Source organism: Salvelinus alpinus, chromosome 17 (assembly GCF_045679555.1).
Source record: "Salvelinus alpinus chromosome 17, SLU_Salpinus.1, whole genome shotgun sequence".
Lineage (NCBI taxonomy): Eukaryota > Metazoa > Chordata > Actinopteri > Salmoniformes > Salmonidae > Salvelinus > Salvelinus alpinus.
The window spans coordinates 29,020,781-29,033,757 of NC_092102.1; the positions used below are offsets into that span (position 1 = coordinate 29,020,781).

The window sequence follows — 12,977 nt, forward strand, 5'->3', positions numbered from 1 at the left end:
TCTCTTCGGTACTGTGCGCATCCCGTAGTCTGTTCTGGACTTGGGGACTGTGAAGAGACTTCTGGTGGCATGCATGGGTGTCCGAGCTGTGTGCTAGTAGTTTAACCAGACAGCTCGGTGCAGTCAACATGTCGATAGTTCTCACAAATACAGGTACAGTCGTGGCCAAAAGTTTTGAGAATGACACAAATATACATTTTCACAAAGTCTGCTGCTTCAGTTTGTATGATGGCAATTTGCATATACTCCAGAATGTTATGAAGAGTGATCAGATAAATTGCAATTAATTGCAAAGTCCCTCTTTGCCATGCAAATTAACTGAATCCCAAAAAACATTTCCATTGCATTTCAGCCCTGACACAAAAGGACCAGCTGACATCATGTCAGTGATTCTCTCGTTAACACAGGTGTGAGTGTTGACGAGGACAAGGCTGGAGATCACTCTGTTATGCTGATTGAGTTAGAATAACAGACTGGAAGCTTCAAAAGGAGGGTGGTGCTTGGAATCATTGTTCTTCCTCTGTCAAACATGGTTACCTGCAAGGAAACACGTGCCATCATCATTGCTTTGCTCAAAAAGGGCTTCACAGGCAAGGATATTGCTGCCAGTAAGATTGCACCTAAATCAACCATTTATCAGATCATCAAGAACTTCAAGGAGAGTGGTTCAATTGTTGTGAAGAAGGCTTCAGGGCGCCCAAGAAAGTCCAGCAAGCTCCAGGACCATCTCCTAAAGTTGATTTGGCTGCGGGATTGGGGCACCACCAGTACAGAGCTTGCTCAGGAATGGCAGCAGGCAGGTGTGAGTGCATCTGCACGCACAGTGAGGCTAAGACTTTTGGAGGATGGCCTGGTGTCAAGAAGGGCAGCAAATAAGCCAATTCTCTCCAGGAAAAACATCAGGGACAGACTGATATTCTGCAAAAGGTACAGGGATTGGACTGCTGAGGACTGGGGTAAAGTCATTTTCTCTGATGAATCCCCTTTCCGATTGTTTGGGACATCCGGAAAAAAGCTTGTCCGGAGAAGACAAGGTGAGCGCTACCATCAGTCCTGTGTCATGCCAACAGTAAAGCATCCTGAGACCATTCATGTGTGGGGTTGCTTCTCAGCCAAGGGAGTGGGCTCACTCACAATTTTTCCTAAGAACACAGCCATGAATAAAGAATGGTACCAACACATCCTCCGAGAGCAACTTCTCCCAACCATCCAGGAACAGTTTGGCGACGAACAAGGCCTTTTCCAGCATGATGGAGCACCTTGCCATAAGGCAAAAGTGATAACTAAGTGGCTCGGGAACAAAACATCGATATTTTGGGTCCATGGCCAGGAAACTCCCCAGACCTTAATCCCATTGAGAACTTGTGGTCAATCCTCAAGAGGCGGGTGGACAAACAAAACCCCACAAATTCTGACAAACTCTGCTGCCATCAGTCAGGATGTGAACCAGAAGTTAATTGACAGCATGCCAGGGCGGATTGCAGAGGTCTTGAAAAAGAAGGGCCAACACTGCAAATATTGACTCTTTGCAACTCTTTTCAACTTCATGTAATTGTCAATAAAAGCCTTTGACACTTATGAAATGCTTGTAATTATACTTCAGTATTCCATAGTAACATCTGACAAAAATATCTAAAGACACTGAAGCAGCAAACTTTGTGATAATTAATATTTGTGTCATTCTCAAATCTTTTGGCCACAACTGTAGTGATGAAGTCAGTCTTTCCTCTACTTTGAGCCAGGAGAGATTGACATGCATACTATTAATGTTAGCTCTCCATGTATATTTAAGGGCCAGCCGTGCTGCCCTGTTCTGGGCCAATTGTAATTTTCTTAAGTTCCTCTTTATGGCACCTGATCATACGACTGGGCAGTAGTCCAGGTGCCACAAAACTAGGGTCTGTAGGACCGGCCTTGTTGATAACGTTAAGAAGGCAGAGCAGCGCTTTATTATGGACAGACCTCTCCGCATCTTAGCTACTGTTGCATCAATATGTTTTGACCATGACAGTTTACAATACATGGTTACTCCAAGCAGTTTAGTCTCCTCAACTTGCTTAATTTCCAGGTTTAGGGTTTAGTAAATGATTGGTCTCAAATACAATGCTTTGTTTTTTTGAATATTTAGGACTAACTTATTTCTTACCACCCATTCTGAAACTGACTGCAGCTTTTTGTCAGGTGTTGCAGTGATTTCACTTGCTGTGGTAGCTGTCTTGTAAGGTACTGAGTCATCAGCATACATGGACATACAGGCTTTACTCAGAGCTAGTGGCAGGTCATTAGTAAAGATTTAAACAATTAAGGGGCCTAGACAGCTGCCCTGGAGGATGCCTGACTCTTCCTGGATTATGTTGGAGAGGCTTCCATTAAATAACACCCCCTGTGTTCTGTTACACAGGTAACTCTCGATACACAATATAGCAGTGGATGTAAAGCCACAGCACGTTTTTCCAGCAGCATATTATGATCGATAATGTCAAAAGCTGCTCAAGTCTAACAAAACAGCTCCCACAAGCTTTTTATTATCAATTTCTGTCAGCCAATCATCAGTAATTTGTGTAAGTGCCATAAATGTTGAAAGCCCTTATAAGAGTGCTAAAAAGCTGTTTATTTGTTTACTGTGAAATATCATTATATCTGGTGTGGCAGACCAGGGGGTTGGGTCAAAATGTTTACACAGATCAGACACGGACACATTAGGATTAGCTCAGTTTCAAAGGTGTTTATTAAAATAATAATTCAAAAGAAAAGAATAGGTCTCCCCCATGACACCCTCTCCGGGATAACGTCTTCTTGGCTCCGGGTCTTGCTGTATCCTGTGGGGATCAAAAACTGAACTCACTCCTGTTACCTCTGCAACCGTCCCCAACTATACAGGAGTCTTCTCTTCTCTTCTTCTCCTCTCTTAAGGTAACTAGCCAACTTTAGCTAGTTACCTTAAGTGCTTGACAGCCGTTGTGAGGTCAGAACGCTCAACCTTATGTCATGTAAAAATACAGTAGGCAATCTGGCCATGTGTGGGCTAAGGCGTCCATGCCCAAGGGGTTCTTGGACTCTGACAGACAGAACCAGAGGGAGCAGTGGGATGTTTCCTCTGAGGCGAACAGGTCCAAATGTGCTGTTTCAAACCACTGCCATATCATCTTCATTACTTGTGGGTGAAGTCTCCACTCCCCCATGGGCGGTTTCTGTCGCAACAAGAAGTCTGCCACCTTGTTCAGAGATGTGGTAGGCTCGTAGGGAGGCCAGATGTGGTAGATGGTTGATGTGGAACACTGTTGACGTATTGTCTGATCGTATCAGGACATGTTTGTGTTTGAGAACCGGCAGAAAGTGATTCAGGATGAGGTAAACTGTCTGAAGTTCTAGCACGTTGATGTGCTCTTTCCTCCAGCGGGGGCACCTCTCTCCCCGTATAGACCTGTGTTGCCACACTGATCCCCAGCCTGCTAGTGAAGCGTTGGTCGTCACTACTTCCCGCCTTGCCGGAAATGATCCGAGAGGGACACCTGTAATCAGGTAGGCTCTCTTCCTCCACGTGAAGGTCGTTGAACCACACTTGTAGTGGCCTTAAAGACAGCAGGCCTAATGGTGTCACCCAGCAAGCATGCCCATCAGTTGTTGGAACATTCGTACCTTCACCAATGCATTCAACTGGAATTGTTGCAGAAGAATTGTTGCGGAAGCGCTACTGGGAGCTTTCTCAGCGTCCGTCTGGAGTCATCGGACATTGGGACTTGGGCGAGCCAGACCTGGTGACGAGTCACAACAAGGGTGGACATCAGTCTGTCTAGCTCTCTGGTCATGAACGCAAACGCTTGGAGAGATGCGTCATTCAGGTTGCAGAGGTCCAGGTCTGCGTGGTCCGGCTGGAGCATACTGTTCTGTGCTAGCATGAGCACTGAAAGGGAGTTCCCAATGCGGGGTGATGTGTTGTAGGCCCGTGACAGTAGCTCATCTGTGGCACTGCAATGAGGTCTGGGGCAACGGCCATCATCCTTCATCTAAGGAGAGCATCAGCTCTGCTATGCATTCATCCACCTTAGGCATATGGTCCAGCCCATGTTGTTTTGCATCGTGCATGGCAGATAGTGTCCTACTGTCCTTGCTATGGTGGGCGAGAGCCCGTGGGTCGGACCAGCATCTCTGAAGCTCCGTAACAAAAGCCGGTGAAGGTGGCACACTGAAAGGTGTAGCTGCCAGGGCCTTCTTAAAGAACGGGTTAGCTGCAGGAGCTGTAGCTTGAGGGTCATCAAGCTCTAGCCTAGCTAAGGCCACACGCAGGACAGCACATAGTGAGGCAGAGCTTTCTTCTGACTCTGTGTGATCAGAGCCTCGGAATGACTCCTCTGACCCATCTTTAGCGTTGAGACTGAATGGATCCACAACACTGGTTGGCACCTCCTTCACCATGTTGGGCATGTCATCCTTCTGGTCACTAAAGTGGCGGTTGGATGCCCGAGTGGAGAGCAGGTCATCATCACGGCTATCTGAGTCCTCTGTTGCGTTCCCCATGCTGGAGGGAGTGCTAGAGAGCACCGACTCAGGGGGCTTGAAGAAATGCAAAAGTGTTTTTAGCTGCTCTATCTCAGAGGATAAGTAATAAACCTTCCGAGTGAGGCTCTTATTTTTAGACTGTTTTACCAGGGGGGGGCGCCATCGGTTTTGTGGGCTGTCCCTCTTTTGGTGGCCTTGGGTGGGCCCTGGCGAACACCGCCGAACACTAGTAAATTATCTGTGAAATCCAGGCCCTCAACCTTCACAGGCAGGATGGCGCAGTTAATGCAGGGGTCAGAAAGGGCCTCACGTAGGTGGCCAATGCCTAGGCAGGCGGGGCACAGGTCATGACCATCTTCTACTTGTAGTTCAGCTCCACAAGAGGAGCAGCCATGTATGCCCAGCATCATGGTGATGCAGTGTTCTCTCAGCTCAGAATGTGAATAAAATAATTTACAAAATATAAATATATAATATTTCTTATGCAATATACTAATTCATCAAATTAAGTAATATAATAATAACCGGAGACTGTATACAACAGCTACCACAGTACACAGTAAGGGTAGAGCGCTACAATAATCTGTTAGGAGCTGTACAGCACCCGCAAAATAATTTCAGGTGAGCCTAGCTATGACCACAGGGCAACTGTGACCTGTGGGTCAGAGCGCGAAAATTGCCCTCCAAGGCTGTGTGACAGCTCATTCCTACCTCTCCCCTTTATGGGTGTCTTCTGCTGACTTAGCCCACCAGCTAGTGTGTGTGATACTCAATTGGGCGCTCTAACAATAAAAATACATGTATTCAAAGAAATATGGAAGACAGTTGGGAGGTGGCGATAACAGGTGGGACCATTCTTGCCAATGAGGGCAGATACGAGTGCGTTATCAGGCACAACGCCGATATTTTTATCAAAATTGCTGGGATGTCACGTGTCCTACTTATATCAGTACACTCGTAACAACCTAACTATGCATTACGAAACGTATATTTGATCAAATAAACCACACGTAGCAAATAATCCATGACATCTTTCGATAACTAAATTCGACACTCATTGGGCCCAGTTATCCATCTCTTCCCATATCCACCAGTGAGCTCCAGCATGCGTCTAGGCTTTACGTCTTGGCGTCGTTTGACTTGAGAACAAACGCACGCAGTTGCATTTAAAGAAATCACCTCACCGGTAGATTTCTCGAATGAACTGAGAGCAGTAAACATTGACATCTGTTGAATTAATATATTGGCAACACCTACGCCAAAACAGGGTAAGTCATTTATACAGCAATATTTGCAACGTGTAATTTAACTAGCTAGCATTTAGTTAGCCAATGGCATGGATGGGGCGCAGAGGCCGGGGTTAGATTGAATGTATATGATATATGGGGGTTTAGTTAGCTAGCACGACTGAGTTGGGCGGGGGGAAATGTTACCAGACCAGCTAGTTAGCCACCCACAGATAGTTTGCGCACTATTAATATGTAACGTAGCTATCTAACATTACTTTGTCTTTACCAGCTCGATAAGCTAGCTGTTAGGTTGAAAATGACAACCTAGTTAACGTTAGCTAGCTAATTTTCATTACAAGCAGACTTCATGATATAGCTAACTAACGTTGGCACATTTATTTGATAGTAATTTCAGGGCCATTCAAGCTACTTAACTTGGGTAGCTTACACATCTGCAAGACAATGCTTACTTCCATCCTCGTAATTTCCACTCACCAATACGTCTGAATTAACTACCCAACGTTACGAAAGCTAGTCCAACTGAACTAAACTACCTAATTAGTTATCTGATATAGTTAGCTAGCCAGTGTCCAGAAGTGATTCAGTCTTTGGTTAACAGAACTGGCTGCAACGTTTTTCAACTCTTCTCCTGACCATGATCATTTCCCTTCGTTTCAGGAATGGTCCCCACTGAACCAGTAGTAGGGCCCCCCCCCCCCCAACCTGTTGTATCTCTGACATGATTATATGGCATAGAAATGTCCTAATAAAAATAATCACCTGTGTGTTTTTTCTAACGTGAACATGAAGTTGAAATCAACATTTATCCTTTTGTGCTTCAACAGAAAATGGCTGTGAACGTTTACTCAACCTCAGTGTGTAGTGACAACTTGAGTCGTCATGACATGCTTGCATGGATCAACGAATCGTTACAGATCAACCTGACTAAGATAGAGCTGTTATGTTCAGGTAATTGGCAGGTTATGGATGGCAGAACTGCATTTGTTCTTGCATTACTTCATAAGGTGGAGATTGCTTAGATGGTTAGGGAAATTGAAAGTAAATCCTGTAATTGATGTAGCCTGAAGGTTAAGCCTACTTTCCTTTAGTGTCAGTATATCATCATAGAGGAATAGTTCATTAGCATTTGTGTTGACCCCTGGTGTGCCTGTCTTCTCAAGGTGTGGCCTACTGCCAGTTCATGGACATGCTCTTCCCCGGCTGTGTGCCTTTGAAGAAAGTCAAATTTGCTGCAAAACTAGAGCACGAATTCATTCACAACTATAAGATCTTGCAAGCTGGCTTCAAAAGAATGGGTGTCGAAAAAGTAAGTAGGCTATTCCATTTTCCCTCTCAGCATGTCCTAGGCTCATAGCTCTATTTGCCAGGCTGATTATATTTTTTTGAACTGGTTGCTTTTGAAGCATATTAATCTATTGATCCTTTTGCTTCCGGTCTTTACCATGTGTTGGCTTGTAACATGATAACAATTCAACAACGGCGTGTTCTCTAATCCCAATCTTTGCCTTCTCCTTTGGATTTACACATCTGAGTTGCCCGTAGTGTGGGTTTGTCTGTGTGTGTACCAATGATGTCAGCTGCTGTATACTTCTCTGCCACTGCTTGCTAATTGTGTTTACTGCTGAGCTAGCATGACCTCTCTACAGTGGCTCACTGATATTGACTTTCCTGTGCCCGCAGAGACAGGACTGTTGGCATCCTATACAGTCTCCACTCTTAGTCATTGGTTCTCATCCAGCAGTTAGATGGCGTATTTGTTGGATTCGGCTACTGCACAGTGAAGAGCTGTCCTGTCTTTGAGAGGGAGACAGAGAGCAACACACTTCAGAGCGAGAGTTTTGATTTTCTCCAATCCAGTGTCATGACAAAGTCCCTTAGAAATGGACAGTCCTCGTCTCCTAGTCTCTGTGTGTTATATCCACATCCCGACAGCATTTGTAACGGTAGTCACTACCTCTGCAATGCATGTTTAGTCTAAATCAGCTGTGTATGATGTGCACATCCACTAGTGTTAATTTAACCCTTTTTTTGTGGTGTTGAATCCACTTACCTGGTGCTTTGTTCTTCCCAAGATCATCCCTGTTGACAAGTTGATAAAAAGCAAGTTCCAGGACAACTTTGAGTTTGTGCAGTGGTTCAAGAAGTTCTTTGATGCCAACTATGATGGGAAAGAGTACGACCCTGTGGAGGCTCGCCAGGGCCAAGACTCCATGTCCAACCCCGCCATGTCGGCCCTCAACAAGCCCAAGAAAATCCTCAATGCCGGTGAGAATAGTGGCTGAGCCTGTGCAATGTTTTTATATATATATATATATATATTATTATTTTTTGTTTCACTGTAGAATAACTTTTTAGGAGTGGTTCCCCTACAGAAGGTTCAAGGTGGGGTACAAAGACCCCAAAATCAACATCTTGAGACCTGTTGAACTAAAATTGTCAATTGAAAGCAACAAAATCAAAATTGTTTTAGTTTGGGGGGAGAATGGAAACACTGTAGGAGAAACACTGACTAGCAGCAAGAAATGGCTTCTGTAAGCAGTCTAGAGGTGATTTGTCTTTCCATACTTAAATCTACTGAGCTTGTCAATAACAACCTCTCCCCATCTCTTTTCTGACTGGTGGCTTGTTCCCATCAGCACCCCAGCGAGCAGCAGTTGCCAAGGTAGCACCCAAAATGGTGCCCAGCTTGGCGCGGAGACCAGGGGCTGGCGGAGGTGACGAGGAGCGGGCAGAACTCATCCAGGAGGTACTGTCATCCATCCTTCCATTCATGAATTCATGTGCCATGTCTTGTTAGAAATGATAACAATTGGTTTGACTGAAGCTCTACTCAAAGTTCAGAGATATACAGGTTGTATCATCTGTTGCCCACCTCCCTCCTCCCAGGTGAATATACTGAAGTCCACCATCCAGGACATGGAGAAGGAGAGGGACTTTTATTTTGGCAAACTGAGGAACATTGAGCTCATCTGCCAAGAGGAAGGAGAGGGTGATCCCACACTGCAGAGGATCGTGGATATACTCTACGCCACAGATGTGAGTTTAGTCAACATTACACACAGCCTCGACGGGTCACTTCAGCTTTTTTAGGTTTGAGCCCATGTGTTTTGGTTCAAACAACTGCTGATGCCTTAAAATTCAGTTTGTGGAATGGCATGCATGTAGCTCAAACGGAATGCTAACGTATGCTCATACAGCTTATGCAGTTTCCTTCCATCAGGCGACGCATGATTGGTTCATTCTGTTCGAAATTCATGCGTGCTTACCTGCGTCGAATAAATGTCAAAACACTAGTGTGCTTGATTTAGCTTACTTTGCACTTTTGGGACTATTCCAAAAATCATGGCCATTAATATGGAGTTGCCCCCCCCCCCCTTTGCTTCTATAAGAGCCTCCACTCTTCTGGGAAGGTTTTTCCTCTAGATGTTGGAATATTGCTGCGGGGTCTTGCTTCCATTCAGCCACAAGAGCATTAATGAGATAGGACACTGATGTTGGGTGATTAGGCCTGGGTCGCAGTCGGAGTTCCAATTCATCCCAAATGTGTTTGATTGGGTTGAGGTCAGGTCTCTGTGCAGGACAGTCAAGTTCTTCCATACTGATCTCGGCAAACCATTTCTGTATGGACCTTGCTTTGTGCACAGGGCCTTGTCATGCTGAAACAGGAAAGGGCCTTCCCCAAACTGTTGCCACAAAGTTGGAAGCACAGAATCGTCTAGCATGTCATTGACTGGCGTAGCGTTAGAATTTCCCTTTACATGAAAACCCATTTAATGAAGCTCCTGACAAACAGTTATTGTGCTGACATTGCTTCCAGAGGCAGTTTGGAACTCTGTAGTGAGTGTTGCAACCGAGGACAGGTGACTTAAAAAAAACAAAATTTAAATGACAGGCTTCAGCACTTGGCGGTCCCGTTCTGTGAGCTTGTGTGGCCTACCACTTCGCGTCTGAACCGGTGTTGATTCTAGACGTTTCCAATTCACAAAAACAGCACTTACAGTTGACTAGTGCAGCTCTAGCAGGGCAGAAATTTGATGAACTGACTTGTTGGAAAGGTGGCATCCTATGGCGGTGCCATGTTTAAAATCACTTAGCTCTTCAGTACGGGCCTTTCTACTGTTGTTTGTCTATGAAGGTTGCATGGCTGTGTGCTTGTCAGCAATGGGTGTGGCTGGAATAGCCAAATCCACTAATTTGAAGGGATGTCCTCATACTTTTGGCTGTGTAGTGTATTTGACCCAGGTCAGACTTCGATCTCAATTTGAGTGTCTTTCCGCTACGTAGAGTCCTATAACCTAATATCTAACCTGATATCTTCCTCTTCATCCGTCTCTGTGATCTCAGGAGGGCTTTGTCATACCGGACGCTGAGTCAGAGGACCAGGAGGAATTCTAACGTTCAAGAGTGGATCATGCAGCTTTTAATACAACCCCTCAACCCACCAAACCCCTTCAATCAGCTACCACATCTCCATCCTCGCCCTACTTACAACACCCCCTCCAAAAAATGTGTTATGTGTTCGTGGTCTCTGAGTGGACTGTATATCAAATGTTTTTTTTCTGTAAAATCAAGTTGAAATAAGTGAAGTGTGTGTGAAGTACCTCTTCTTCTGAAAGCCCTTCTCTGGGTCATCCCATTGGCCCGTATCAGCATCATGTTGGTAGAAGGCAGCCATTTTGGCTCTATTTGAGTCCAGAAGAGTGAACTGTCCATCTGTAAGATGTCACTTTTTTGTTTGCTTGTCTTTCCCCTCAATTTCTGTGTCTGTTCCGGGAATTGGCGTTACAAGTTCATTGGAACCTGCACTCACTTTTGTACATAGTATTTTTCTTATTTTACCTGTTTCCTAAATTATCACTGTTTTTGCCACGTGTAGCAATTGTTTTCTGGGTCTGAGCAAATTCACTTTGAGTTTCTACTTGCTTAATGTAGTGATCGTGGGACATTTTCTTTGCTTTACTAACCAAATGTTCATATCCCTCAAACCTAGTTGAGTTCACTACTTTCATTTGGTCTCCTCCTGTTTGGATATTAACCTTTTTTTAAACGGTGCAATCCTTTTTATTCCAGGAAAGTGGCATTTTTTTCTCAAAGATTCAGGTCAACGCCTCTTAGTGTGGCTGCAATTCTCGGGACAGCTCATAACAACCTGACGATATTTATGAAGAAACATGTTAGAAACTACAAACTTATGGTGGAATACTTTGTGCGTGATTTATCTGTTTTGTTTGTCTCTTGGATGTTGGAAGGCATGTGCACTGTGGATGCCAGAAACGCTCTGGTCCCAAGCTTATCCCAAACTACCCACTTTGTTTTTTTTGTTGGCATTTCTCTTGTCTAAAATTGTTCAGTTGGCATGGGATAAAGTTTTAACTTGATTTAGCACCTCTAGTGTCAATGCATCTTCTTAGGGAATGCAAAAGGTGACTGATGTTTTTCTATTTTCTACCTTCATTTTTATTTTTTTTACGCCGGTCTTGCATCTTAATCTGTTTTGATTATGGAGCCACTGCACCATTGACAGGTTCTAGGCCCAAAACGCTGATGCGCAAATAGAACTGCCAGTCTCTGCACTGGAAGATCAGAGATTTTCTAAGTTTTATGAATTGCCTTATTCTTAAATACCTTTCATAACCTACATATGTGACTTTGTACTCTCTTTTTGGCAAATGTTTGTAATTCGATTTAAAGAATTGTAATTTCAGATCTTTTTTTTGTTCTGCTGCTCTGAATGGCCGTCTAGAGAATCTGTCAAATAGATGTTCAGTCTTCCAGTTAACACACTGCTCTGACAAAGACCAATTTACATTTGTACATCATTGATGGTTCATTTGAAGTGTTCTGAACTTATTGGTGTACTTAATCTAACTCGTGCCACCCATCTGTTGGCTGAAATGACCCAGCTGATTAATTAGAAGTACATAACTGTCAAGTCCAAAGTCTTGCCTCCTTGCAGGGCCTGTTAAATAATGTGTATAATAAATTGAACAGTAATGCCACAACAATGTGATCTATAGCATCCTTTGGTTGTGCTGGTCGCTGGGCATTAGTTTTGCATGTCGTTTTTTTATGAAGGGGATTTTCTGATGCTGAATATGTAATGAATTGTCTATTGGCTTGAAGTCCATGTGGGAGCTGCACATAGATTTGACCATTGTGGTGTACTTTAGTTTTCTGGCACTAAAACGGAACCTTTCTAGGCAATGAAGGAAGTTTGAATGTCGTGCAAAAACCTTCCGAAATGCATGGGGATGCCTGGCTGTAATATTATTTTTACGTTTTGGTCCTCGTTACTTTCTTCTGGACCACAACCCTAATTTCATTTGTCTACTTTTTGGGATTACCATGTCCAAAACAGTTTTTCAAAATGTATTGGGATATGAATGTGTATGTGTAACACACAGAAATAATCATTGTGACTGTTAACCTTGAGTCCAGAAACATTTGTTTTGAGTGATAGTTTAAAAACATAATTGTCTTTTTTGAATTTGGCTTGTTTAAAGACTAAACTATCCTGGTGGCAGATTAGTGGGTATTTGGGTCTTAAACACGGGTCATGTTCCAGCAGTCTACAACCAATGGTTGTGTGCAACGTCATCGACTGCGCAGTTTATCAGTTTGCTATATCATATGTGGTTTGCAGATATTAAACACTTATCCAGGAGTTGAGATCTGGCAGACATCTACAATGTAGTCAGTCTGGAAGGTGGAAATAGTTTTGGTAAAGTGCATTTTATATGCAAGGCAGAACCCCGCAATGACCTGTTTCAATCTAACCTTGTGCCAATCTTGACCTTTTAACCATCGAGCAACTCCCTGTTAGCTATTGGTTCCTGATTGTATTATTTTCTAGATATTCTGAATGATTAGTGTGGTAATTGGAAGGAGCCCTTGCAGCTCTTGTGTTTTTGTGGTGTGAAAGATCAGTGGTGCTCATCAGATATCCCCTGTGACATAATAATCTGAGTTGACATTCTGGTACACTGTGGGCCTTGTGCCACCTTCTGCTCTCCTTTTTTGTCTGTTGATTTTTAATTTATTTTAATAATAAATAAATAAATATTTACATTTTTAATTGATTTTTTTAAAAAATTCAGCGGGAAATGTATTTTATTTTTTCTGATTTACTTAAATCATGTTTGCCGAATCAAGTTTCTTACAAACAATAAAACAGTATTTCAAGATTCCCCCCCCTTCTGTTCATTTTTTTCTCTCCCTTTTCTCTAA

General features: G+C 43.6%; 1 protein-coding gene across 2 annotated transcripts; it reads left to right on the top strand.

Annotated features, from left to right (window-relative positions):
* Positions 1-5,439: 5,439 nt before the first annotated feature.
* Positions 5,440-12,937, top strand: LOC139542695 (microtubule-associated protein RP/EB family member 1-like). Of its 2 annotated transcripts, XM_071348453.1 has the most exons (8): positions 5,440-5,768; positions 6,408-6,427; positions 6,575-6,698; positions 6,911-7,056; positions 7,823-8,015; positions 8,387-8,496; positions 8,637-8,786; positions 10,095-12,937. In XM_071348453.1, the coding sequence occupies exons 2-8, from the start codon at positions 6,410-6,412 to the stop codon at positions 10,143-10,145; spliced, it is 792 nt and encodes a 263-aa protein (XP_071204554.1). In that variant the 5' UTR covers positions 5,440-5,768; positions 6,408-6,409; the 3' UTR covers positions 10,146-12,937. The 2 variants fall into 2 exon arrangements, with proteins under 2 accessions (XP_071204554.1, XP_071204555.1); XM_071348454.1 differs by lacking the exon at positions 6,408-6,427 and having other exon boundaries at positions 5,442-5,768.
* Positions 12,938-12,977: the final 40 nt, after the last annotated feature.

Bases quoted from the DNA above. Each gene is read 5' to 3' on its own strand.
- LOC139542695 (XM_071348453.1), top strand. The intron at 8,016-8,386 runs GTGAGAATAGTG...TGTTCCCATCAG, and splicing joins CAAGAAAATCCTCAATGCCG to CACCCCAGCGAGCAGCAGTT. The intron at 8,787-10,094 runs GTGAGTTTAGTC...CTGTGATCTCAG, and splicing joins ATATACTCTACGCCACAGAT to GAGGGCTTTGTCATACCGGA.